Source organism: Labeo rohita, chromosome 2 (assembly GCF_022985175.1).
Source record: "Labeo rohita strain BAU-BD-2019 chromosome 2, IGBB_LRoh.1.0, whole genome shotgun sequence".
In the NCBI taxonomy this organism is placed as follows: Eukaryota; Metazoa; Chordata; class Actinopteri; order Cypriniformes; family Cyprinidae; genus Labeo; species Labeo rohita.
Window position 1 is genome coordinate 26704052 of NC_066870.1, and position 27718 is coordinate 26731769.

At 37.3% G+C, this 27718-nt stretch overlaps 2 protein-coding genes across 10 annotated transcripts; one reads left to right on the forward strand and one right to left on the reverse strand.

Moving 5' to 3' along the window:
* The first annotated feature begins 880 nt into the window (after positions 1-880).
* phc3 (polyhomeotic homolog 3 (Drosophila)) lies at positions 881-16833 on the forward strand. Of its 6 annotated transcripts, none has more exons than XM_051133511.1 (15): positions 881-973; positions 3246-3456; positions 3687-3848; positions 5283-5372; positions 5924-6079; positions 6215-6304; positions 8089-8308; positions 8743-9350; positions 10583-10721; positions 10802-11046; positions 11330-11468; positions 11850-11964; positions 14002-14140; positions 14248-14506; positions 16384-16833. In XM_051133511.1, the coding sequence occupies exons 2-15, from the start codon at positions 3265-3267 to the stop codon at positions 16536-16538; spliced, it is 2709 nt and encodes a 902-aa protein (XP_050989468.1). In that variant the 5' UTR covers positions 881-973; positions 3246-3264; the 3' UTR covers positions 16539-16833. The 6 variants fall into 6 exon arrangements, with proteins under 6 accessions (XP_050989468.1, XP_050989457.1, XP_050989494.1 ...); XM_051133500.1 differs by having other exon boundaries at positions 905-1263; XM_051133537.1 differs by having other exon boundaries at positions 931-1263; positions 10802-10905.
* A 111-nt stretch (positions 16834-16944) lies between these two features.
* si:dkey-127k13.1 (PWWP domain-containing DNA repair factor 3B) lies at positions 16945-27217 on the reverse strand. 4 transcript variants are annotated; one of them, XM_051133488.1, is made up of 13 exons: positions 26940-27217; positions 24223-25909; positions 23897-24140; positions 22028-22174; positions 21866-21936; positions 21113-21198; positions 20952-21012; positions 20746-20821; positions 20522-20572; positions 19853-20091; positions 18180-18395; positions 17793-17881; positions 16945-17705 (listed from the first exon to the last, which is right to left on the reverse strand). In XM_051133488.1, the coding sequence occupies exons 2-13, from the start codon at positions 25858-25860 to the stop codon at positions 17630-17632; spliced, it is 2994 nt and encodes a 997-aa protein (XP_050989445.1). In that variant the 5' UTR covers positions 25861-25909; positions 26940-27217; the 3' UTR covers positions 16945-17629. The 4 variants fall into 4 exon arrangements, with proteins under 4 accessions (XP_050989445.1, XP_050989430.1, XP_050989421.1 ...); XM_051133473.1 differs by lacking the exon at positions 26940-27217 and adding an exon at positions 26549-26645; XM_051133464.1 differs by lacking the exon at positions 26940-27217 and adding an exon at positions 26434-26621.
* Positions 27218-27718: the final 501 nt, after the last annotated feature.

Consider the following 27718-nt stretch of genomic DNA (forward strand, 5'->3'; position numbering starts at 1 on the left):
TTGTTTGGGGATGGAAATCACAGACTTATATGTCCTATAAAACGTGTACCAAGCTTATTATATTCCTTATTATAAGCTTATTACATTCCTTATTACATCCTTTCAATGTAGATATTTCATAAATCATCCCATTTCACTCTAAAAATGCTGGGTTAAAAACAACCCAGCACTGGGTGAAATATGGACAAACCCAGCGATTGGGTTGTTTTGAGCCATGCGGCTCACAGTGAGCATTTGAACCTTCTGGAGTGGTTGCATATGAGTCCCTCAGTTGTCCTCAGTGTGAAAAGATGGATCTCAAAATCACACAGTCATTGTTGGAAAGGGTTCAAAATACACAAAAACACTGAAAAAAACCCAAAACAAATAATTTGTGGGAGCTAAAGGATTTTTCTGTTCAGGACAAACAAGGGGCTCATAAACAACTACCACTAAACAACAAAAAACAGGTGTGGATCATTCAGGTAACAACACAGTATTAAGAAGCAAGTGTATGTAAACATTTGATCAGGGTTTGAATTTGTATAAATTCAACTATTATTTTCTCTTTCATTCTGTGGACTATATGTAATAAAAATAACATGCATTTTGTATGATCCCCCTTATTTTGGTAAAATAATTAACATTTTGCAGATTCTGCAAGGTGCATGTAGACTTCAACTGTATGATCTATAATTACACTGTAACAAGGACACCTTAAAAAACGCAGATTTAACTACTGAATAAAAACAATAAAAATGCAATACAATTAGGGTATTAATAATAAGGGCCAGTGGTGAGAAACTGATGTTTAGAGCAGCGCTGCACGAAGTCCTCCTACACAGCAAGTGGTGCTGCTGGCTCAGAAATTTCTCAGCCTCAGTAGCGTTTTGTTTTTATCTCCATTTTAGAGCGCGCTGTCGCATTACAACATGACTGAGGCCGTGACAGAGCACAGCAGCGCGCGTTCACGTCTCATATCCATATCTGGCAGGTAACACTCATCAACTGATGCGCCTTCAACATTGCATGGGAGAAACGCGTCATGATCGCATGATTCCCCAAAGGCGGAGACGTAAAGTCTTAATAAAACATATTTTGAAAATGATTCCCGTCAAATCGTTTGTTAAAACAAATGTCAGTGTCCCACAGGAAGAATGTCATGGTGGGCTCGACTGGAAAGGTGGGCGTTTCTTCATGTCACTGGGTTGTTAGAAGCTGTTCTGACTAGACTGATGACTGGGGCAGACATTCGGCCTGTCGAAATATTCTACAACGCATTTCGTAAGCGACGCCAGTCTGTTTCATAAGTATTTCTGACTATTGTAGCTAATATTGAGTTTAAAATGCCGTGTATCCTACTGTATCAATGTTTAGTAGATTTAATATCCCATAACACGCGAATTCAAGTTGAAACAAATTCTTTTAATGTCTTAAGTCACATAAGTAGAAAACAGATTTTATTGATTTTTATTTCTACAAAAGCCTTATTAAATGTCTCCGACCTGCGTTTTGCACTTTTATTATTTACGTCTTATATTTAATAAGACTATATTTAAATATTTCAGGCTATGTTCTGTAACCTATAACATCGAAATATTTCTTTATAGCCTAACTTTAAACGGTTTATACACATTCAGTTTTACAATATGCTGTAATAAGGTCACGACTCCGAGATACTGAGAGAGGTCTTGCTTTAATATTTTTTTTAAAAGCTGTTTAAAATTCGCCGTTGATCTCCTTAATTACATTGTAAATAATTTCTTTTACTGATTTATGGTAGTCCATAAGATAATTTAAACCTTTTATTGACATTTAGGGATGGAAAAGGTTTAGAAATTCTAAATATTTCTCTGAAATGTCTATGTAATATGATATTCTTTGTCGGCTAGGTTATTATACACTCTTAAGTTTGTCTGGATGCTAAATACAGCGCAGCATAAACTGTTTATTTTAAACAATATGAAAAAAATCACTAAATTGGAAAGAATCGAATGACTTGAACGCGTGGCACAATATGCATAAACTAATTTCAATATTTTCAACTAGTTTCAATATTTTCATTTAATCTAATTATTTTCCAAAAACAATATTGTAACAGTTTCTCATAGGCTGCACTGGACAAATACTGTAATTCGACAGAGAAATGAATTATACAGTTTTAATGTTAAAACTCGTAAAAGTGCATGTAGAAAAGAAGCGACATTTGCGCACAGAAATCGCCCTATCAACAAGCTAAATTTGAGACGTCAAATTTTAAATAAAATATATATTCTACAGTTCATTGCTTTAAATTTGCAAATATTTTTATATATGTTTATAACAAGAGTTTTATCAGTTAAACGGATATGTTGTAAATGTATAATTTATAAAATAAAACGTTTTCAGTAGGTAATCAAATAAATTTTTGACTTTGTATGAATTAGTGTAACATCTTTATGTAGGTTAAATTATGCATTTTAATTATACATTTAAATGAATTGTTGTTTTAAATGTTATGAATTTGGATTTTTCTAAACTTTTGAACTTTCAAGGTATTATAATGAATATTTATATGAATAAATCAATGTGAAATGTAATTCTAAAAGGTCATATTTGTGCATGTTATGTTGATGTTATGTTTATGTTAATGTGTGTTTGTACTGGGGACCCTTTGAGCTATACAGTAAAACATTTCTAAATACATTTGTGATTTCTTAAGAATGACTTATTTTCCGTGGTCCTAATTAATATGACTTAAACATTTGATCTTAGGTTATGGGATGGACTTAATCAAAGTAAAACATATCACATCCAGACTTCAGATTAATTCATACATTTTTCATACATTCATACAAATTACATATAGAGTAGGCAACATGTTATATATTTATTTTTTGAATCTGTATGACTGATCATCTACTGTCCTTAAGTGCATTTAAGTATATAATTAAAATCTTTTTACCCTAGTATTTTTATGTACATTTTACAGTTGGTTTCTTTTTGGTAACCCTTGATAAAAGAGAACTAATTTCTGCAACATAATTGTAAAAATTTACCTAGTAATATGCTAAAAAAGGTGTCATATGATTGTTTCATTGTTTTTTTTTTTAAACTCAAATTAAATTTATAAATCAAATTCTAAATCACATTAAATCAAGCTCAATCAGCTAAATCAACAAATAACCAGCAAACTACGCAGCTGAGCAGATGTGCATTACAGAATGATGTTCTCTCAATTTTTCTTAACCTTTCTGTATTTTTAAAAACTTTTTCCAAACTTATAGTGGCTGACAAACCACTCTGATGGGCGACACAGATAAACAGAGTCAGGAAGAGATGGAGGGTGACAGCTGTGTGACAACAGCCTCCGGCAGCACCGCACCCACCACCAGTGCCGCGCCAGCGAGCTCTACACCCAGATCCAACACTCCCACAGGCACCCAGTCCAACACCATTCCTCTGGGAAACATCACATCAGACAGGCATGCGGTCCAGGTAATTTCCCACCGGTATCATATGAAACAAATGATATTACACAATGCTAATGCATCCTGCTTAATTGAATACTGAGAAAGAATAGCAACAGTCTTTTAATATAGCCAGATTCTGACGCTAACCTTATATTTAGATGCCATGTCTTTGATGTGGTTTTGAGTACAAAACATAAGCAAAAAGTTGATTCCTTTTAAGTGTTGTCTGAAGCCTATGATGTGGTGTTTTGCTAGGTAATCCAGCAGACGTTACACAGACCACAGAGCATGACAGCTCAGTACCTGCAACAGATGTATGCTGCCCAACAACAGCATATCCTGCTGCAGACAGCTGCACTACAACAGCAGCATCAACAAAACCTTGCGGCTACGCAAATCCTGACCACTACAGAGCAGGTATGAGGATATATATAAAAATATGTGCAATATACACTGACCAAAATTATAAACGCAACACTTTTGATTTTGTCCCCATTTTTCAGGAGCTGAACTAGGAGATCTAAGACTTTTTCTATGTACACAAAAGGCCTATTTCTCTCAAATATTGTTCACAAATCTGTCTAAATCTGTGTTAGTGAGCACTTCTCCTTTGCCAGGATAATCCATCTACCTCACAGGTGTGGCATATCAAGACGCTGATTAGGCAGTATGATTATTGCACAGGTGTGCCCTTAGGCTGGCCACAATAAAAGGCCACTCTAAAATGTGCAGTTTTACTGTATTGGGGGGGTCCGGGGGGTCCGAAAACCAGTCAGTATCTGGTGTGACCACCATTTGCCTCATGCAGTGCAACACATCTCCTTTGCATAGAGTTGATTAGGTTGTTGATTGTGGCCTGTGGAATGTTGGTCCACTCCTTTTCAATGGCTGTGTGAAGTTGCTGGATATTGGCAGTAACTGGAACACGCTGTCGAATACACCGATCCAGAGAATCCCAAACATGCTCAATGGGTGACATGTCCGGTGAATATGTTGGCCATGCAAAAACTGGGATGTTTTTAGCTTCCAGGAATTGTGTACAGATGGGGCTATGCATTATCACAACAGTGGGCATCAGGATCTTGTCACGGTATCTCTGCGCATTCAAAATGCCATCAATAAAATGCACCTGTGTTCGTTGTCCATAACATACGCCTGCCCATACCAGAACCCCACCGCCACCATGGGCCACTCGATCCACAATGTTGACATCAGCAAACCGTTCACCCAAACAACACCATACATGCTGTCTGCCATCTGCCTTGTACAGTGAAAACTGGGATTCATCCATGAAGAGAACACCTCTCCAAAGTGTCAGACTCCATCGAATGTGAGCATTTGCCCACTCAAGTTGGTTACGACGATGAAATGCAGTCAGGTCGAGATGAGGATGACAAGCATGCAGATGAGCTTCCCTGTTTCTGACAGTTTGTGCAGAAATTCTTTGATTATGCAAACCGATTGTTGCAACCGATTATGCAAACCAATTGCATGCTCCCTCAAAACTTGCGACATCTGTGGCATTGTGCTGTGTGATTAAACTGCACATTTTAGAGTGGCCTTTTATTGTGGCCAGCCTAAGGCACACCTATGCAATAATCATGCTGTCTAATCAGCATCTTGATATGCCACACCTGTGAGGTGCATGGATTAATTAGAATTGCTCACTAACACAGATTTAGACAGATTTGTGAACAATATTTGAAAGAAATAGGCCTTTTGTGTACATAGAAAAAGTCTTAGATCTTTGAGTTCAGCTCATGAAAAATGGGGGCAAAAACAAAAGTGTTGCATGTATAATTTTGGTCACTGTAATATAACGTAATATAATATAATACTACTCCTTATCAGGCCGCACAAACTAATGGCAGACAGCCCACCTCCTCCCCTCCATCATCCAATGGGAATTTAACTCAGCTGGCTAGTGTGTCTCAAACATCAGTGAGTGCTTTCATTCTTTATACACTTTAGTCACAAACCCACTTTTGGTACATGTACACTACCAGTCAAAAGTTTGTAAACAGTAAGATTTTTAATGTTTTAAAGAAGTCTCTTCTGCTCACCTGCATTTATTTGATCCAAAATACAGCAAAAGCATTAAAATTGTTAAATATTTTTGCTATTTAAAATGACTGCTTTCTAGTTGAATAAATTTTAAAATGTAATTTATTCATGTGATCAAAGCTAAATTTTTAGCATCATTACTCCAGTCTGCAGTGTCACATGCCGCTTCAAAAATCATTCTAATATTTTGATTTGCTGTTCAAGAAGCATTTATTGTTATTATTATCAATATATATTTTTTTCTGGATTTTTTATTTGCTAAATAGAAAGATCAAAAGATCAGCATTTATCTGATATAAAAAGCTTTTGTGACATTTTACACTATACCATTCAAAAGCTTGGATTCAGTGTAATTTATTGGTTGAACTAGCCTTTTAAGATTTAGATCAAAGGTGAATTACACAGGAAAATCCCCTATCACCCTCTAGATCACCATGCCAACCTCTCCTGTAACTCAGCCAATAGGTCGCATCCAGGTCACTAGCTCCAATAGCACAGCGGGAGCCATATCCCAGCAGGCCATGCTTCTAGGAAACAGCTCTCCCACAGGTAGCCAGGCCCAAATGTATCTGCGCACTCAGATGGTAAGCAGATATTTACTAAACGCGTCATATGTTTTGAGAAGAGTTCACTGGTGTTGTGAAGTCTCCACTGACTTGACCTGATTCTGTTTCGTCTTCTTTCTTTCTACTGTCGTGTCACTGTCTCTAAACCTGTAGCTGATTCTTACTCCTGCTGCCACTGTAGCTGCTGTTCAACCTGATTTGACTGTTGTGAGTTCAGTGTCCTCTCAATCAGCATCATCACAGGTAAGACAGGGTTTTTTTAATAATTTATGGGACATTCACAGGAACTGGTGCCATTTGTGTCAGATTTATCCACCGTTTTCTTCAATATCTTCAAAATATCATGGCACCCTTGGAACAAGTGGAGAAGATACACAATGAGCATATGATTCTAAATATCATATCCACCTTTTTCTTCAATGCAGAAGTAAGCCTATGGGGTAAGACTTCCGGTTCATTATCCGTTATAGGGTATAACGAGAAGAATAATAACATACAGTAAATGGTAAAACGGTTTGCACTACAACACAGTGTGTTCATAAATAAGATAATACATTAAAATAATATGGTAAGACACACCAATTTTCAAAATCAAGCAGGAAAACGAGCTGTTTTATACAGCTAAAAATAGCTGAACACGAATGTGTGAAAACTTGACCACGCCCACTCTTACGTGAAGAAAAAGGTGGATATATGCATGTAATTATTAGAAATATAATATAATACGAAATTATATGATAATAAAATGTATTTATTTGGTAAGGTTACTGATGTATTTTAAAGAATAAATCATATTTTCCCCACTTCAGAGTTATTTTATATAGTTGATTTAATCCAGTCATTTATATATTTGCTTATGTAAAAAAAAAAGTATTAAGGATTTTATGAATAAAATGTCATGTAATAATGAATGGGGAAATGCAAACTGGCTCATTTATTTTTATTTTTTGCAATAATAATTTAAAAGCGTTCAACTAAACAGAGTTAAATCTTTTTTTTCGGATATTTAAGTGCATCATCCGCACTGGGTCAGAAATAAACTTGTCCATTAAGAAGCAATATTTACCCCCTGGAACGGATTACGGTTGTGAGGGCAATTTGTATAATCACCTTAATATTATAATCATCATACAGTGTTCTCTTTAATGTCAAATACTTAAATTTACCCAATTACTTTAATCAGTATTTCAAACTGTTGTCTATCAATAGACTGTTTATAATTGCATCTAAATTATACATATAAAAACCAGGAGCTCATAGGGCTATATTATGACAAAAAACATTGTTTATTGCTCTTTAGTAATGATTATTAATATAGACATAGAAAACAATATAAAAATGTTTGTGTTTTGTGTCTGCATTGTTGGCACATCACAATCTGGCTTCACAGACAAACATGTCATTCTATGACGTTAGTCTCGTTATTCAAAACACACCCGTTATAATCACTGAAGCTACAAAATTGATCTGTTATTTACATTGCATCTGTACTGTGTTGTTTTTGATGAGGGAATTCACGAGCGTACGCACTTAACACAGCTTCAGTGTTTTCAGTGCTGACTAATCTAAGCGCCTCTTATTCTACTAAGATCCTAAGATCAACAGAAATACATTTGATTTGTTTTAAGACTCAATGCTGCACAAAACAGCATGCAAAAGCAAGTTATTTCACGAAATGACACTTTTCATTCATTTTCACATTTCATTTTAATCGTGACAGCTATAATACGTTGTTTAATTGTGCAGGGGCATTTTTTGCCCCTTTGTCTTTAATTCATTGGGAATTTTTGTTCATACTGGTGACGTTTTTGCCACAAGCCCTTATTAATTTCTGACTCTGCATCTAGGAATTTAAGGTGTATTTTTCTTTTTGGAACTACCTACTTGCACTATTTACACTACAAAACATCATAGAATAGTGCATAAGTATGCGATCTGGGACACACCTACAATAAATGACCTAATATATTGCAATAAAATGATCAATGATGCTCCACATTCACTGAGTATGTTTTGTCCTCTGCAAGGTTCAAAGTTTGGCTGTCCGCACGCATCTCGCTACTCCCCAGAACGTCCAAATCAAGCCTACTCTTCAAGGTCAAACGTTGGTGTGCCCCCTGCCCAAGATGTCTATTTGCCCTCTGAAGTCCACACAGCTGTCCCAGAACCTGTCAGAAAGTTCAAGAAGTGAGTCACTGTTGACCGATGTTACTCAGCCACCATCAGCCCCACCACCCATTAATCCTTGTAAGTCACAAGATCACACTTCCATTTCCACTGTTGTTCATGCAGAGTAATATGGGAGAAAGCAACATCATTTTAATTCCAAAAAAAATAATTAATGTTGTTCAATTATTTATTTATTGTAAAATGATTTATTTATCATTTTTATGTTTTTATAATATAAAAATCACATAAATTAATAATAAAAATAACGAATAAATACATAAATTAATAAATGTGTGTATATTATATATATATATATATATGTGTATATATATATATATGTTGAGAAATTGCTATCTGTGAATAAAACAATATAAAACATAAGTGCCACTCCTAGTTTCTAAAAATTAAAAAAGGTCAAAACTGTTGAGATTCACTGTTGTTCTTTTCAAACATCTCAAAACTCTTTAAACTGAACACTTTCTGTTTGTTCCTAATGACTGTCTCTGCTGCAGCAACCTTCACACCAGTTCAGTCTCATGCGTTGGTCAGACACCAGCTGCATTGCCCTTCCGGCCAGAGGGTGGCGCCACACCAGCTTATCATCCAGCAGAGCTCCACCGCTCACAGACAGATCCAGCCCATTGCGCTGCGTGTCACAGCGCAGGACAGCTCTCCTCCCCCCCTTGCCCTGCAGACCCGCACCACTCCCTCTACAGCCACTGTCCAGTCACAGCACACTGAGTTTCTTTCAGTGCCCTCCTCTGCAAATCAGGCAGCCAATCAGTCAGCAGTGGTGTGTACGTCTACAGCTCCCCCTGCAGTGCTTCCCGACCCTCCACCGCTTCATCTGGGCCCAGTGCTAGAGCCTGTGTCACAGTATTCACCTCTGTCCAGCCCCCCTCCTCTCACCATGGCTCTACCCAGGCTGGTCCAGCCGCAGAGACTGTCTCTACGCTCAGTCCAGACCGTAGCTGTCCAGTCTGACCACATGCTGGTGTCTGAAGAGGAGCTCCCAGTTGCTGAAGCAGTAGTTCAGTTGCCTTTTCAGCATCTGCCGCCACCACAGACAGTGGCAGTGGATCTAAAGGTGCAACCTGCCACACAAACAGAAGCTCCCTCGGTTAGTCTTATTCAGTTCGTAATGCATATTGTTTATTTTCTTTTTACAGTGGAAGAGAAAATTTTTATCTAGGAGTGTCGATTCTGCTTATTTCCATAAAAGAAAATTGAATGTGACCAGTGGCTTGAATGTGGGCAAGCATGAAGTTTGTTTTAGTGACAGAGCTATCATATGGTTACAGAAGCCTCAGAATATACAATATGACATATATGCATTGACATTTATGTTTATGGTGCTTTTTTGGGACTTTCTTTGAAGCTACACTACCGTTCAAAAATGTAGGATCAGTAAGTTTTCTTTTAAAGACATTAATACTTTTATTTAGCAAGGATTAAAAGTGTGAAAGTGTGTAAGTGTAAAAAATTAATTAATTAATTAAAAAAATATTAAATTAACTTTTGGTTTGTGGGTTGGTAAAATGGTTGTGAATAGTTAAATGGAAAAGAGCAACTTCTTATTCTTCAGAACCAGTAATAATTTCACACAGTTAAAATAGTTTTAAATAGTCTTAGTCTTTTAGTTTTTGTCTTTTAATAAAAAATGTCGTTTAAACAATCAGTATTTCATTATGTCATATTAATTGAATTGAGCAGGTCTTTTTTTATTCACACAGGTCTTTTTGACTTTTGATGAAAATATTCTTTTACTCAATATGTCGTTTAGTACATTTTTCTTAGATTAAAATGCCATCAGATTTTATTTAATGAAAATTTCATTCAAACATTTTTTAGGGCTGTATGTTTTCCATGATGCGGTAGAAAAACTACCATCATACCAGATACAAACAAGAACTTGAAGGTCTTTTAATATTTTTAGTTTAACCATTAAAACAGAGTCTAGAAAATTAAAAAAAGAACAAAATGGAATGCAGAAAAAATAAAATGAAAAAAAACGGAATTTGGAAAAAATAAAACAGTATTTGGAGGAAAAAATAAATTTCATAGAGCCCTAATTTTTATATCAGTTTAAACATATTAACTTTTAATAAAACAACGTGTAAAAACAACATGTAAAAACTGTCTTCCTTTTTGTATTCAATTATCATCATCCACAATTTTCACCCCATCTACGCTATCATTGACAAAAAAAAAATTGCTGATGAGGTTAACACTGTATTCTATTGTGTCCTGTGGAAGAAAGAAAATCATACGTGTAAAAACACTGAGGATAAGCAAATGGTGACAGAAACTATGTATTATTTCAATCACTATGCTTATTCTGAAATTTGGCAGGCAACACGGATGGATTTAGTGAAGGATGTAAGACACGCTTGTCCTCAGAACAGAACGCCTACCCCGCCACCACTGTCCTTGCCAGACGAGCCCCAGGGAAGCTCTGATGATGTAACAGCACAACCAGAAAACTATACAGGTACCTTATATATTTTAACGAGTAGTAAAGTGGTCTTCAGTTTCTGCTGAACTCTAACCTGACCTCTACTCTAACCATAGCTGATCTGGACCAACTGAGCGTACCATCGAGCAGATCTGTGATCCGGTCACCGGAGGACCCCACATATGCCAACAGTTCCCCCCCTCCCCTCCTCTCCTCTGCGGTAAGAAGCACCAGCAGGCTTCCCCCAGCCAGCCTTCCAGGGAACCCTGAGGGTCGGCCCTCACAGGCCATCGTTAGACCTCACATCCTCACACACCTCATTGAGGGCTTCGTCATCCGAGAGGGCCTGGAGCCGTTCCCGGTATGTCCACTGGTTGACAATGTAGCAATTCACAGCTACCATGAGGCCCTAATGAAGCCCGTGGTTCTCTAGTGTTGCCGTGAAGCTCAAAGATCCCTCGCTCCATGAGAACAGAGAATAAGACGGCCCAGTGAGGGTCTGTGGATTTCAGATCAACCAGTTATTAAAGTCCCCTTTGGGACCTGTCACAAAGTGCTCCATACGTTCAGAAGTCAAAACCATAAAAAGCATCTAAAAACATGTTCAGTAGGTGCAATATTACCGTCCTGGTGTTTTTCATCAGGTGAGACGTGCTTCCTTAGAGATGCAGGCCACATTGCCAGAAGATAATGGAGAATCGGCCCGTGACGACTGCCTGATGGATGCGGACCATCCGGAGAACTCCACTGATTCTGATATTGATAACCCACCTGCTGAGGATGGTGGGTTCATTAGCACACTTGTGACACAAAACCAGTCTTAAGTAGCACAAGTATATTTCTAGCAATAGCCAACAATACATTGTATAGGTCAAAATGATCGATTTTTTTTTATGCCAAAAAATCATTAGGATACTAAATAAAGATCATGTACCATGAAGATATTTTGTAAATTTCCTACTGTAAATATATCAACACCTAATTTTTAATTAGTAATATGCATTGCTAAGAACCTAATTTGGACAACTTTAAAGGCGATTTTCTCAATATTTAGATTTTTTTGCACCCTCAGATTCCAGACTGGTTTTGTGGTCCAAGCTCACATTTCTTATTTACACATTGAGTCAACATGAACGTTTCTTGCAAAATCTCTTCTTCTTTCAGAACAGACAGTTGAAAACCTGCCTGACGTACTTGAATGTGAGTTCTGTGGGAAGAGAGGCTTTGCTCGTACCTTCCTCAGGTCCAAACGCTTCTGTTCAATGACATGTGCCAGAAGGTAAAGAGCACTATGGGTAGCCTTAATCACACTGTTTCTGTCTCTATCCATTTAAAGTTTGTAGTGTCAGTAGAATTATTGTTACTTTTGGGATTATTGTTGCTCATACTTTATTTTCAAGAATTATTCCAAACTTCAGTATCATAAGGATAATTCAACCAAAAATTACAATTTTGTCACTAATTTCACACACTCATGTCAGTTCAAACCTGTAAAACCTCCGTTCATCTTCAGAACACAAATTGAGGTATTTTTTTAATGAAATCCAAGATCTTTCTGACACTGCATAGACAACAATGCAATTACCATGTTCAAGGCCTAGAAAGGTAGTAAGGACATCATTAAAATAGTCCATGTGACATTAGTGGTTCAACCATAATTTTATGAAGCTACGAGCATACTTTTTGTGCACAAATAAAACAAAAATAATGATTTTTCACATGGACTTCTTTATTGATGTCCTTACTACCTTTCTGGGCCTTGAACGTCTCAGTTGCATTGCTGTCTATGCAGGGTCAGAAAGCTTTCGGATTTCATCAAAAATATCTTAATTTGTGTTCTGAAGATGAACAAAGGTCTTACGGATTTGGAACAACATGAGGGTGAGTAATTAATGACAGAATTTTCTTTTTTGGGTAAACTATCCCTTTAAACTTTGGTGTACCATTGATCTGTGCCACAGACATGAATGGTTCTTAAGACGAGGTGTGCTATTACTTTTGAAAAAAGTGAGAGAAAAGCATTTTTGCCTCCTGGATGGAAAAACGTACAAAAATATTGCTTAGATTTACAATAAAAAAAGGATGTAAGACTAGAACAGGGTGCTCAACCCTGTTCCTGGAGATCTACCTTCCTGCAGAGTTCAGCTCTGATCAACCCTGATCAAAGACACCTGAAGCAACTAATTCGGATCTGAAGGAGCACTTGATAATTACAGACAGGTGTGTTCGATCAGGGTTTGAGCTAAAATCTCCAGGAACAGGGTTGGGCACCTCTGGACTAGAATATCATAAGTCAGGTTTCCATTCTCATATTTTTATGTGAATTCTGTGATGTGAATGAAGACGTGAATGAAAATTCCCAAATGTGTAATATAGACTACTTTTTAAAAGTTTGGGGTTGGTTAGATATTTGAATGTTTTCTATATTTTAAAAAGTAATTTTTTTCTGTAATTTCAAAGCTAAATTTTCAGCATCATTACTCCAGTCATCAGAGTCACATGATCCTTCAGAAATAATTCTAATATGCTGATATTAGTTATGTTGAAAACAGTTGTGCCGTTTAATATTTCTGTGAAAACCATGATACGTTTCTTTTTAGGATACTTTGATAAATAGTTCAAAAGAACAGCATCTATTTGAAATAGAAACAGAAAACATGGTTAGTATAGTTAAACCACTGTAACCACAAATTAACCATGGTTTTGCTACACTAAACATTGTTTAACCATAGTATTTGTAGTAAAACTGTGGTTATACAAATGGTTATCAATACACCAAAAAACATGGTTACTCCACTTTTACCATAATAAAACAACAGCATGGATTAAACAAATTAGATTGACCACAAATGTGGTCAAGATTCTTCCCCTGAAAATCCTGGTTCAGTTTGGCCAACCACAAACGCCTTTTGTTTTTTGCACTCTTCTCCTTAATTTTTTATAACTTTTGGCAGTCTATAGTACTTAAAAATGTTTTTCCCAGTCCGACCGATTAGTACAGCTCAAAACATGACAATAACTGACCATTTTCAACAGCAATAATCAGCAAAACATGCAAGTTTCATTCAGTTCAGTGGCATTGTTTACATTCAGTGCCGCCAATATTGCCAGCTGATGACACATAGTAAAAACACTATTTATGCACTCATTTCTGTAAGAATGTATGTGTATACTGGTGAAAACAAATTCAAGATATCTGCCTTTTTGCCAGTCCAGTCTGACATAAACTGTTTTACTTAAACAAAATTCAAAAAGTTTGTGTGTTCATAAAACAGTATACTGCAGCACAGCCTTGTTCTTCTCTCACCCCTCACAGATTCAACGTGAGCTGTAAAAAGCGCCTAAACCTGTTTAGGTCAGAAAAAGTTGGCCGCTGGCCCCACAGACCCATGGGCAAGCGAGGAAGACCACCTAGTCGTGTAAATGGCAGGTCCAGGGAACACTTCCTCAAGCAGGTCAGTGAAAACTAACAAATAACCATTTAACCAAACTATACAATCCAATGCAAAAGCATAATTAATAAGTAGGAGTGACTTACTGTAACACATTATTTCCTTTGCAGCTGCAAGACTCCCATCGTGCCAACGACAACCAGAGGGTATCCAATTCAATGTGGATTGAGAGAGAAGAGGAGGAGGAGGAGGATCCACCAGGCCCGATGACGACAAGGCTGCGCTTGCAAGCTGAAAGAGAGAAGGAGCAAGACAGAGAAAGAGAACAGAGCAGAATGGAGAGCAGCAGCAGCTCTGACTGTGTTCTGGGTTCAAGTCCTTCACAGTGGAGCGTGGAGCAAGTGTACTCCTTCATCAGCTCTTTACCAGGTAGCTGGGTCACTAAAACTCCAATACTTTTGAATAAAGTGTGAAAGCTGTTTTCTTTTCAAGCTTCTTCTGCTTTGACTGGTTAGCACAGCCTAGTTAGCACCAGTTGGTAGATGTAGTAACTACACCATCTGGTTCCAAACAGCATCACTGTCCTTTTCAAAACTAGCTGTCTTCTGACAAACAGTTGGGGAGTAACTACTTGCGTTACAAAGTAAATGTAACTGTAACCTGTTACAGTTACTGAGAAAATGTGTAAGTGACCCCTCGCAAAAACCCACCGACAAACATTGTCCGACAAACAATGGTACTCTCACACTACATGTCATGTTCTCATGCAGTAAAAAAAATACATTGCAGATCAAAGAGGAAACTAACAACATGCCGACAGACAAGACAGAGCTGGTTACTTCTGGTATGAAACAAGGTTTCAGCTTTAAAATGTCATTTTTTAAGAAATTCAAACAATACCGTTTTGTGGCTCTTTAATGTGCCGTGACAGATCACTGAATTGCTTATTAGATCAATTAACACGGGAACCGAGTTGTTCTTCTGTTCTTCTTTACTTAAAGCACGAAAAAACATGAACACAAGAACGTATTTTAATTCAACCATGGAAAGACGTCAATACACAATTTTTCAAGTTTAAGCAAAATGTTCATGCAAATCATTCGTGATCCAGCTTCACCTACAGCAGAAGTGAGTGTAAGTTTTTTTTATGAATCTCTGCAATCACCTTTGCTAATAATGTGCTAGTTAGCCAGTTTCGTGGCTAAACCCGCTAAATGTGGCTAAAGTAAACAGGCTCGTCACTCCACAGAGAGAAGAAAGGGGCGGGGCAAGCAGAGCTCATTAACATTTCAAGGAACAATTCCACAGAATGGAATGATTTTTGCAGAGCTCATTTTGACAAGGTAAAAAGGGTGTTGTTTTACACAACCATTGAGAATTTTTAACCAAAGTACATTATAGACTTTTAATTTTCAAGACCCTAAAGAATCATATCAGCTTGTGGAAAATGGGCATCTGATGACTCCTTTAAGTAATTAAAAATAGTTACACTGCTTATTACACTTAAAATATGGTAACTTGTAATCTGTAACCTATTACATTTCCAAAGTTCCATACTAACTAATAGCATTAGAAATTAATACTAGTATTCAGCAAGAATGTATTAGTGTTAAAAAAAAGTGGTTTACTACAGTGTTACAAAAAATAAATGCTCAAATCCAAAGCGCAAAAATATGAAGCAGCATAACTGTATTCAACATTGATAAGTTGTTTCTTGAGCAGAAAATCAGCATATTAGAATCATTTCCAAAGGGTCATGTGACACTGAAGACTGGAATAATAGGTGCTGAAAAATTCAACTTTGCACCACAGGAATAAATTACATTTTAAAATGTATTAAAATAGAAAATAGTTTTAAACTGTAATCATGTTTCACAATATTACTGTTTTTACTGCATCAAATACAGATAGATGAATGAATGGCTAGATAGATGATTTCTTCAGAACTGATAATGTAATTTCTATCCACCTTTTTCTTTCCGTAAGAGCGGGCGTGGTCATTTGTGAATTTTATGGGTCTGGGTTCCAGCCTCATCCACGTCCAGCTATTTTTAGCTGTACAGAACAGCTAGTTTTGCTGTTGATATTGCAAATATATAACAATATTAATGTATTATCTTAATTATGAACACACCGGTTTGTAGTGCGAACAGTTTTACAGCACATTGTTATTCTTCTTGTATTTCCCTATAGCAGCTAATGAACCGGAAGTCTCACCCACAAGCTTTACCTCCACGTTAAAGAAAAATGTGGATATGATGTTTAGAATAATATGCTCATCTTGCATTTTCTCCACTTGTTCTAAGGGTGCCATGATATTGCTGCAGAGTTCCGGTCACAGGAGATTGACGGACAGGCCTTGCTGCTGCTGACGGAGGACCATCTCATGAACGCGATGAACATTAAACTGGGCCCGGCGCTCAAAATCTGTGCACAGATCAATGCTCTCAAAAAACATTAGACAAGCTCTGCTTTCCACTCTCAGGTCTGCAGGGCATATTCTGTCACAGTATTCGAGAGTCAGATTCCTCTAAAGTGCCGTGATTTCAGTGTGTGGCCATTCTACAAATACTGTAGACAGTCATGGGGACCTTCTTCATATACCTCAAAGTTTCATAGTGGACTTCTCTTCATTCCATTCTGTAAAAAGTTTTCTAATATCTAAAACTAAATTCTGATCTTGTATATTACATTTATAGTAAACAGACCTACAGGAAAGGCAGATTTTGAAGAACGAGGGACGATGTAGCTGAGCAGCCACAATTTGTGGAAGTTGGCACATAAGTATTTAAACAAAAAATACACTGTTTAAATATAAAGAAACTTTTCAAATGATGTGAATGTTTACAAAAATACAGAGTATATAATGCGTGTTGAAAAATAAAGATTTATTGATAGAAAATCAATTGCAAAGCCCTGAATAAAACGTTCGTGCACATTAGACCAGAATTCAGTTGAAGTAAAATGTAACAACTTTGGCATCTTTATGTACGACGGTATAGAATAAGCATCTATGCACTGAAATGTTGTGAATTGTCAGCTGGCTAAAAAGGCAATACATTTTAGAGATACCAATCGTGTCGATTGTAAAATGCAGCTTGACAATGTTCAGTTTCAAACAGTTACAAACAACCAGGAACACACTTGAGCATTTTCAAAACAAGTACCAATCATGTGTTTAAGTTAATCTGAGGAATACCACATTATTATTAAAACGTTGTATTTATGTATTCGCACAAGGCATTAACTTAATATACACTGCACAAATAAAAAGCACCATATATGGCTGACTTTAGCATCAGGATATCAGAGATATACCATTCAGCTCATAAAGTCTCAGAGATTTGATAATAAACATTTAATATCAGGTTATTTTATTTACAAAGCAAAATCTTTTTTGCAATGAAAAATCATTTAATTCAACCATCATTCAACAAATTTTTCTTATATACTATGATTAATTGCTGTCAAAATAAGAATGAAAACATTCCTATTCATAAAAAAATGAATAGAATTCATAAAAGTTAATGCATGTTTAAAATAGAGAGGCTGTCACTGTCTATGACGCTGGGTGATCTCCTTGAGCTTCATCTGCTGTTCAATCATCATGTCAAACTCCTGTCTTTCCCTAAAACACAATGAAATAACAACAGCTGCAAGTTACACAGATGCAAGATTCAGTTTTTCAGGGCATGAGAGTTCACAAGTTCCCTACCTGTTACTAAAGCACGGCCCTCTGCGATATTTCTCCTCTGCCTTCTCCAGGGAAAGCTTGTAGACTCCAGCAATGGCATAGATTATGGCCTAAAAAGCAAAACTGTCACTGAAGCATGATGCTAGAATGTGGTTGGAAGTATTACATACTACCATTCAAAATCTAAAAATGACACTTTTACTTAGTAAGAATGCATTAAATTTATCAGAATTGACAGTAAAGACTGTTACAAAAGATTTTTGTAGGTGTTGAGCACCAAATCAGCATATTGGTGTCTAAAAGATCATGTGACACTGAAGACTGCTGAAAATTCAGCTTTGCCATCACAAGAATATAGTACATTTAAAAATAGTTATTGTATATGGTAATAACATTTGAGGCGAATACCTCAGGCAGAAGCACATCAAGAATAAGGCGGATCCGGTCAGCCTGGATGTTTTCTAGGCAGGTGTTTATTTGAGGGGCGCCATCACAGACTTTGTCCAGGTAGCGGTACACCTTATCAACCTGCTCCTCATCTTCCAGGTAGATGTCAACCACTGGGCGAGAAGGCCTCTGGAGGGCTTGCATCCATTTAGATGACTCCCGACCGCTGATGACTGCCTGTGAGCAGCAGACAGAAAAATTAGTTGCGTCTGACACAATAGAAATTAATATATTTATAAGTGAAGTTGCAAACAGCGTTGAAAGGGCCCTCGCACCTGGGTTCACCCACCACCGTGTGGCTTTAGATAAACAGTGAATGGTGGGCAATATGCATTTAAAGTGGTAAATATAGGAAGATTGTGTCAAAAGTCAATTATACGTGTTAAACTTCCTGGCGCCAGCTGGTGACGCAATGACTATAACTGAATTTTGGCATGTAGATGTCTTCAGGCCAGGACATTTATTGAACATGTGAGGTTTGGGGCAGATCGGACATTGTACGGCTGAGTTACAACTTTTTCCATGGCGAAACACTGAACTTTGTCAGGCTTCCACAGACATGCCATTTAAAGAAAACTCAAGACCTTTACAATTTAACATTGCAAAGGCTTTTAGATTAGACTGATCAATATAATGTTGATGTCATTAAATCTCTAGGAGCAGTTTGTTACAGTGTAAAGCATGTCACTTCCTGTTGCCAGCAGGTGGCAAGATGACTGTAACTGATTGTGGTCATGGGCAAGTGAATTTTGGTGCAGATCAGACATTATATGCCTAAATTATAACAACTTCCTGTTTCATGATGAAACATTAGGGCTGCAACGATAATCGCACAATGTCGTGAGGCGCGTTTAGTCAATGAAGCCGGTACTTTGATTAGTAGTAAAGCTCCATCACGTGCGTTCAGCTGGAGTGGCAAGTAATACACAGAGCCGTAAAGCACTGACAAGCTACGCCAAAATCGCGATTCGATTTTGCCTCCAGCTGAACGCATGTGATGGAGCTTTACTACTAATCAAAGTACCTGCTTCATTGACTAAACGCGCCTCACGACATCGTGCGATTAATCGTTGCAGCCCTATGAAACATCGAAGTTTGTCAGGCCGTCGTGGACACGGCCTTCAACAAAAAGTCAAGATCTTTGCAATATAACATCATAAAGGGCTTTAGATTACACTGACCAAATTTAGTGTTGATCTGTTTAGGACCAAAAACGGCACAAAACTTGCCAAAAAAAATTCTAAATAACAGACTTGTGGGGTTTTGGACTTCGTACCGGGGGACTTTTTTGTAGGTCCTTTTTTTTGTGGTGTGTTACAGGAGTCTACTAAATTTCATACATGTATGTGAAACATAGCTCGAGGAGAACTTCGTTGAAATTTTATAGGTGGCGCTATTGAGCCATTTTGCCACACCCACATCTGAAACCCATATCAGATGTAATTTTCACCACTTGGGCGCATATGCAAAGTTTCATGAGTTTTTAAGCATGTTTAGGCCCTCAAAAATGCAATTCATTTTGGAGAAGAAGAAGAAACTGAGCAATTCCAATAAGGTCCTCACAACAGCGGTGCTCGGGCCCTAAATATATTTATGAATACATCTGTAAAAAAAAAAAAAAAAAAAAATCGTACCAATAAGCGGTTTTCAACTTTTCGTCTGATGATGAAGTCAACCAACTGCTTGTTGGCGCGGTTGCGTGCAGCCTTGGATCGGTCAGGCAGCACTTTCTTGGAGAGAAGCTCATCTTGCTCTTCCACGACTATGTCCTCGATGTTACTATCAGGGTTGTCGCACTGCTCACTCAGAATCTCCTGAATGGGGAAGGTCATCACAGACGTCCCCTCGGAGTACTTCCTCCGCACTGGAAAACCTGGGACCATCAGACCATTTGTGTTAAATTAGAACTCATACAGTCATCTAATATGTTCATGTCTTTCTTCATTCGAAAAGAAATGAAGGTTTGTGAGGAAAACCACAGGATTTGTCTCCATATTGTGGAAGGGGATCAGTGGGTTGAAGGTCCAAATAGCAGTTTCAATGAAGCTTCAAAGGCTATTCCCAACTGAGGAATAAGGGTCTTATCTAGTGAAACGATCAGTCATTTTCTAAAACAATAAACAAAGATAAATAAAAACCTGCACTGAAACTGCAATTTGGACCTTCAACTTGTTGATCCCCATTGAAGTCAACCATATGGAGAAAAATCTTGGAATGTTTTCCCTCAAAAACCTTCATTTCCTTTCAAATGAAGAAAGACATGAACATTTTGGACGACATGGGAGTGAATAAATTAAACCTACTGATATCAGCAGCACAGTATTCAATGAAGGAGCCAGAGAAGGATCCACATCCTGTCAGAAAACAAGAATTCAATTTTTGAATTTCAGCTCTCAGACAACATTTTTCATACACAAATTGCTATTTAAATGATGACTCTGCTAAATATAATTTATAATGGATTAAAATGTTTAAACTGTACTTTCGAATTCTAAATGAAAACAAACAAACAAACAGAGATAAATACCAATGCGGATCCTATAGTCCGATATCAGCTCCAGAGCCCAGGTAATAGCATTGCCATATGTTTCTTTTGCAATGTCCTATATAAAATAAATACACAATTTAAAAAAAATGATGTATATTCAGTAATGGCAGAAATATGAAAATAGTAAGCATGCAATCAGAAAAAGCTAAATAATGTGGTAACAAGTCAAAGAGATGTCACTTCACCACTAATTTTTCATACTCTTCGCAGTCAAAAGGTTTTAGAGTTCGCAAGGATACAGAAAACCTACAGATTAAAAAAACCAAAGATGTTAAGACCTATCAAATCTACTACGTGGTATATTATGCATACACACTAAAAATAAGTGATACTAATAATTTCTTACCCTTTTCTAATTCTCTTTTGGTCGTTTACGTAACAGTCAATAAATACAATGCTGGCTTTTTTGTTCTTGTGATTCACACTTTTAACCTGTGGCACACACAAGACAATAATGTGTCATTAACTACAATTTAAAATCAAGAGTTACGAATTGCACAAAATCCATAGTTGGCACAGTGTGCTTAAAGGGATAGTGCACCAAAAAATTAGAAGTCTGTCATTAATTATTCACCCTCATGTTGTTCCAAACTCGCAAATCCTTCGTTCATCTTCAGAACACGAATTAAGATGTTTTTGATGAAATCTGAGCGCTTTCTGACCCTGCATAGACAGCAAGGGCCCTACCATGTTCAAGGCACAGACATTTGCCTTAATGGAGAGTACAACGACAATGCTGCGGACGCTGTGCCTTGTTTATGTGAAGAGGACATACGTCCTGGTACTCTCTATTATGGCACTAGGGTGACGCGGACAAGAATTGCTGAATGAAGCCGTTATTTTTGTTTTCTTTGCACACAAAAAGTACTCTCGTAGCTTTGTAAAATTAAGGTTGAACCACTGATGTGACATTTTAACATTGTCCTTACTACATTTCTGGGCCTTAAATGTGGTAATTACATTGCTCTCTATGCAGGGTCAGAAAGCTCTCAGATTTCATCAAAAATATCTTACGAAGGTCTTATGGGTTTGGAACGACACGGGGTGAGTATTTAATGACTGAATTTTCATTTTTGGATGAACTAACCCTTTAACTTACCACTGCAGGCCAGTAGGGATATTTTCTCAGTTTGCACCACACGCAAAGTCCCTCTGAGATTGACAAAGGCTCTGAAAAGCAAATATATCAAAGCACTGGCCCAAATATATACATATTGGATATATATACATACTTTTCTTTTTCCTTTTATTGCTCACTCACTTTTACTGTCCTGTTGCAAAAAGCTAGGCAGCTCCTCATCATCGTCATCTAGGTCCTCTTCCTCCTCCATGAAGAGAGAGTTGTTGAGAGGATGAGGCTCTTCCTGCAAGCTCAGCTCGATGGAGAGGTCAGAGGACACGTTTTGATCTGATGGGTATATAACATTATAGTGAATGATTTCAAAAGACATCAACAACATCATATATCTGAGGCTTCATTTACAATTATTAAAATTAACTTGTTAGTCTTATCTATGCATATTCATAATAATAGGGCCCAATGCGGAAAATATGGACAGAATCGCAGAATCCAGTCATAAAAACGGAAAAGGCAGAATGAATAAATCAAACGTAGGTCAGTACACTTAAATCAAAACACGATATGGACTAGTGTAATTTGAATATGAATCCTGTATGTTTTGTGTGTCTCTGTGTGAATGAATGGCGCACATGCACAGTTTTGTTTACTACATAAGCATGTGTGACGCCTGCGGTGTCTTCAGCTTTGGCCGCCTCAATATATCAGTACATGAACAAATAAAAAAATCTCGAGAACTGCTCTGAGAGTCACTTTTTCTTTGAGTAAAACTATCGTCATATAATATACCAATAAAAACCTAACGGTCTTCCCAGCAACCCATCAAAATTAAAGTTTGGTTTAACTTGAAGAAACCAAGACAGAAATATTAATGTAATGATTATAATATTTATAATAAATTATAATTATAACAAATATTAATGTACTACTACTACTACTAATAAAATGATTACTAAAACATTATTTTTATAAGATTTTAATTTAATTTAATTTAAGAAAAATTAATTTACAAGAATTTATTTAGCAGAAAAATGTAAATGCACAAGACTCTATTCTAGAATAAAATAAAATAAAATAAAGTAAATAGGCAAGTCAAATAATATATTTGTGTTTTTTTATTAAAACCAATTAATTAAAGATGCTTTTGATTATTTACATTTAATTAAACCATTAAAACGGAATCCAGAAAATTAATGGAAAACAGAATTTGGTAATGTCATTTTACTTCAACTTTTAATAAAAAAAAAAAATGGAATTTGGAAAAAAATAAAACATATTTCATAGGGCTCTATAATAACAAAGACACAAGGACAACTTCTTCGTCATGACAATGACGTTGTAACATTACATATCATATAAATTTAATGTTTTTTTGTTTGTTTAACTGAATATTTAATTATTTTATAAAATTAATACAATTTAATTAACTGAATAATCATTTATTAATTATTGGATATTTAAAGATTTCATTCAATTACTATTTAGAGAACTAAACAGTTTGACCAAAGAGGAGACAACACATTTTGATGCGTCAAACTAAATTCATAAGTGATTTTATATAAATAGAAAGATTATTAAATGCAAGTAAAGTGTTTACTTTAATGTTTCAAATAACGTTTGTGAAAACAAATTGTCTAAATATGTGTGAAATAATGTTCCTATGTAAAAATGACACAACATACTTATTCTGACCTGTACTTAACAAAACATATAAAAGAAAAAGAAACAGAAATTTATTTTTATTTAAATGATTAAAAACTATAATGATTCTGGTTCTAAATATATATGCCTGACAGTTTTTTAGGGGGTGCACAAACTACTGTTACACTGAATGACATTTTACTAGGTCTCTTCTGTATCATGGTTACAAAACAAATTTGCTCAGAAAAAAATAAATACATAAAATTAAACGGGACACATTCTAACATACAGGGGGAAAAAATGTATAAAACCTCTTTGAAAAAAAAAAAAAAAACTTAATGTATCAAGTGTAAATACCATCCACAAGCCAGACCATTTTAATTTTTAGAAAGACAAAAAAACGCCACATACCTGATTCCTGTGGCTCTGGCAACTGAGTTTCAAAGCAAGCTTTATTTATAGGCAGCGTCTCAACAGATGGCTCTTCCTGAGTAGATTTTAAAGGAGATGTTGCACTCTTCCTGCAGCGTTTCACAGGTGGAGGGGCAATCGACTGTTCCACCATGTTCTTTTTCTTGCGACCCCTAGGCCTTCCTGCTGCCGCAAACCTCTGAGGTTTGACCCGTCTAGATGGTGTGCCGTTTATAGGAGGCGTCTAACATATTAAAAAATAGTTAAGCCAGGAATTTCATACAACATCTAGTAATCAATAATGAAAAAATGACTGTCACACAAACCTTCACTAGACTGGATTCTTTGACATTCTGCTGAGCATGTGGTATGCAACTGTTCTTAGCTCTTTTTGGAGACAGGGGTTGAAGGCCTAAGGTCAGTGGGGAGCTAATGAGAGGTCTTGTCCGGGGCCTGCCTCGTTTTGGGGTGAGTGGTACGGAGGTACAATCACCGTTAGTTTTGCTACTATCTGTTTTTGGAGACAGGGGTTGAAGGCCTAAGGTCAGTGGGGAGCTAATGAGAGGTCTTGTCCGGGGCCTGCCTCGTTTTGGGGTGAGTGGTACGGAGGTACAATCACTGTTAGTTTTGCTACTATCTGTTTTTGGAGACAGGGGTTGAAGGTCTGAGATCGGTGTAGAGCTAACGTGAGGCCTGGTCCGGGGCCTGCCTCGTTTTGGGGTGAGTGGTACGGAGGTACAATCACCGTTAGTTTTGCAACTAGCTGTTGTCGGAGACAAGGGTTGAAGGTCTGAGATCGGTGTAGAGCTAACGTGAGGCCTGGTCCGGGGCCTGCCTCGTTTTGGGGTGAGCGGTACGGAGGAACAATCACCATTAGTTCTGCAGTTATCTGTTTTTGGAGACAGGGGCTGAAGGTCTGAGATCGGTGTAGAGCTAATGTGAGGCCTGGTCCGGGGCCTGCCTCGTTTTGGGGTGAGTGGTACGGAGGAACAATCACCATTAGTTTTGCAACTATCTGTTTTTGGAGACAGGGGCTGAAGGTCTGAGATCGGTGTAGAGCTAACGTGAGGCCTGGTCCGGGGCCTGCCTCGTTTTGGGGTATGTGGTACGGAGGAACAATCACCATTAGTTTTGCAACTATCTGTTTTTGGAGACAGGGGCTGAAGGTCTGAGATCGGTGTAGAGCTACCGTGAGGCCTGGTCCGGGGCCTGCCTCGTTTTGGGGTGTGTGTTATGGAGGTACAATCACTGTTAGACTGGCAACTATTCTGAGCTCTTTCTGGAGACAGGGGTTGAGGGTTTGAGGTCGGTGTGGAGCTGAGGAGAGGCCTTTTCCGTGTCCTGCCCCGTTTTGGGGTGTGTGGCATGGAGGTACAATCTCCGTTAGTGTGGCAGGAGGAGATCTCTTTGTGATGAGGAGGAGATACTGTAGTACACGTGTGAAGAACATCAGAAGGGGTCTGACTGTTTTGAGTTTTTTTAGAGTGCCAATAACGTGTCCCTTTTGTTTTTTGAGAGCTTAAGTGTTGTTCTGGGCAAGGATTGTGTTCAGAATTGTCCAGTCCGTCTGAACAAGCTTTGCTAGCAGCTATCTCACTGGGTTGAGTAAGTTTCTTTTTTCTTCCCCTTTTTGATCTTGTTGAAGTCTCTAATGGACATTTAGTGGTGGTAATTTTTTGAGGCACCATCGGCTCAACTTCATTTTTACCCATTGGTTGAGGTGTTGACTTCTGTAAACAAGCTGATAAACCAGGAGGAGCATTTTGATTTGCTTTTCCCTGTCCACATGATTCTGCAGGATTCAAAAGTTGAGACACCGTGGTTCCTTTACTATACAAGATGGAAGCTTTTTCACCTGAAACAGGTTTGTTAGGTTCTGCAAGATCTTCCAAAATGCGACAGTTCCTGGGAGGATTCCTTCGACGATGAGATGAGTTATCTGATGAACTCATTCCTGCAACCATTGTTGTCTCAACGAATCGGCACCACCAAGTTTGGTCTCATTATGCTGGGCTGCAAAGAAACCCACAGTGAGGTCTATTACACATTCTTGTAACCATATTTAACCTGCCATAACTTTACAGGGGTAAAATGTCACATAGCAACAAAGTAAAGCTGATAAAATAAGAGCTTTTACTGTAAACATAACGTTCATTGCATTAGACTATATTATGTATATCAAATAAGCTATAAGACCGATCCAGCAACTGCATCACAGACTATGCTAAACTTAACAATTTCCATATAGAGAAATTCAGCGTTTAAAGCCGTTGTTAGTTCCTGTATGTCAGCAAACTTGGGTTTGCTGAGATACTGGAACTGGCATGATCCAAGTGCTTCAGCTATACACATTCGCAAACAATCAACCGTAAATGTTGCGTAATATGACGGATACAACGATATATACGTTCAAAATGCAACACTGAGTAAATAAATAAAAGACGTCATACGTGTTGACTAGGAGCGCTGTGTATTAGCATTAGCAGCTCCAAGGAAAACCAACGTAAGCCAACGTCAGTCAGAATGTGTTACAGTACCTCAAATCTGCAGACGCAGGTTTACTTGCTGTTGTTTTTTAAAAAGTGTCAAATGAAATAAACTGTAAACTGAAATTTGTGCGCTCACATGAATGATTAGTATCTAAACACGTACTCATTGGATTTGCAGCTGTTTACGAAGCACTCGGTCGTCATCAGTTGATACGCGTTTCTGTTTCAATCAGGAAGTTAGCTGAGTTCTGCTATTCCCTCTAAAAAAACACGCAAAAGCACACTCTAATTTCTTGTTTTATTTTTCTTCCTTTTTTTTTTTTTACTTAAATAATATAAACCCAAAATATAAACCTACATATTTTCAAAACATACATTTAAAAAAGTATCTTTTCTTAGAATAACAAGTTTCTGATATGCCCTGAGAAAGGAATTTGTTTTAAAAATATACAAAATATCACTTTCAAATATATTCAGGTACACCCAACTTTATTCACATATTAAAACAAGAACAACAACAACAATAATAATAATCATTATTAATTTCACGTTACCATGGAAATATCTGTCTCATTATGTATTCTATAGCTGTGTCTCATTACGAAGGATGCACGCTCCGAAGGCTGCATTCGAAGGCTACATACGTCATAGAGGCTGTCTCATTTCAGAAAAGCAAGTAGGACACTCCAAATGCGACCTTCGAATGTGTCCTTCTTTCACAGGGATTCGGAGGATGCATGCGGTGTATCCTTCGCTGCTACAGATAACCCACAATTCTTTGCGTCGCCGTAACCAAGGGTCGTTTATTTGAAAATAAATTGCGATGTAAACACAAGCGACGATGTGGTGTTTAAATATAGAAAGTAAAACTAATACATTTTTGTTCTCCTTTTTTCTTCTCCTTTTTCTGTAACAGATGTCAGTTGTACTATGCTGCAACTCCTCAAATATGCAGTAAAATAAAACAAGTAAAAAACAGTTTCTTTTTTAATTACTTTCCAAGTTTAGAAATTTTCCTTCATTTATTTAGTGTTGGAGCGCAACTAGGTGGCCGCGGCGTGAAACAACAACAATTGTCGAGTCCAGTGTAGACTGTTAGTGTGTTGTCATAGCAATGTGATACTTTCTTTTTCCTTTTCCGTCCGTCCTACGAAGGCCGTCTCATTTAATTCTAGGCTTGATGACACTCCGCATATGCATCCTACAGAGGATGCAACCTCCAAAGGATACGACCTCCGGAGGGTGCATCCTTCGAAATGAGACACAGCTTATATCACTTTCCATATACTACTTGACTAAACATTTAAAAAATAATAATTAAAAATTAAAAGTA

Coding starts and splice junctions, on each gene's coding strand:
- si:dkey-127k13.1 (XM_051133488.1), bottom strand. CDS start 25,860: ATGGTTGCAGGAATGAGTTCATCAGATAACTCATCTCATCGTCGAAGG. Junction 22,175..23,896: donor GCCAGAGCCACAGGAATCAG/GTATGTGGCGTT, acceptor TATACCCATCAG/ATCAAAACGTGTCCTCTGAC. Junction 20,822..20,951: donor AAGAGTATGAAAAATTAGTG/GTGAAGTGACAT, acceptor TATTTTATATAG/GACATTGCAAAAGAAACATA.
- phc3 (XM_051133511.1), top strand. CDS start 3,265: ATGGGCGACACAGATAAACAGAGTCAGGAAGAGATGGAGGGTGACAGC. Junction 5,373..5,923: donor CTAGTGTGTCTCAAACATCA/GTGAGTGCTTTC, acceptor ATCACCCTCTAG/ATCACCATGCCAACCTCTCC. Junction 14,141..14,247: donor GGGAACACTTCCTCAAGCAG/GTCAGTGAAAAC, acceptor TTTCCTTTGCAG/CTGCAAGACTCCCATCGTGC.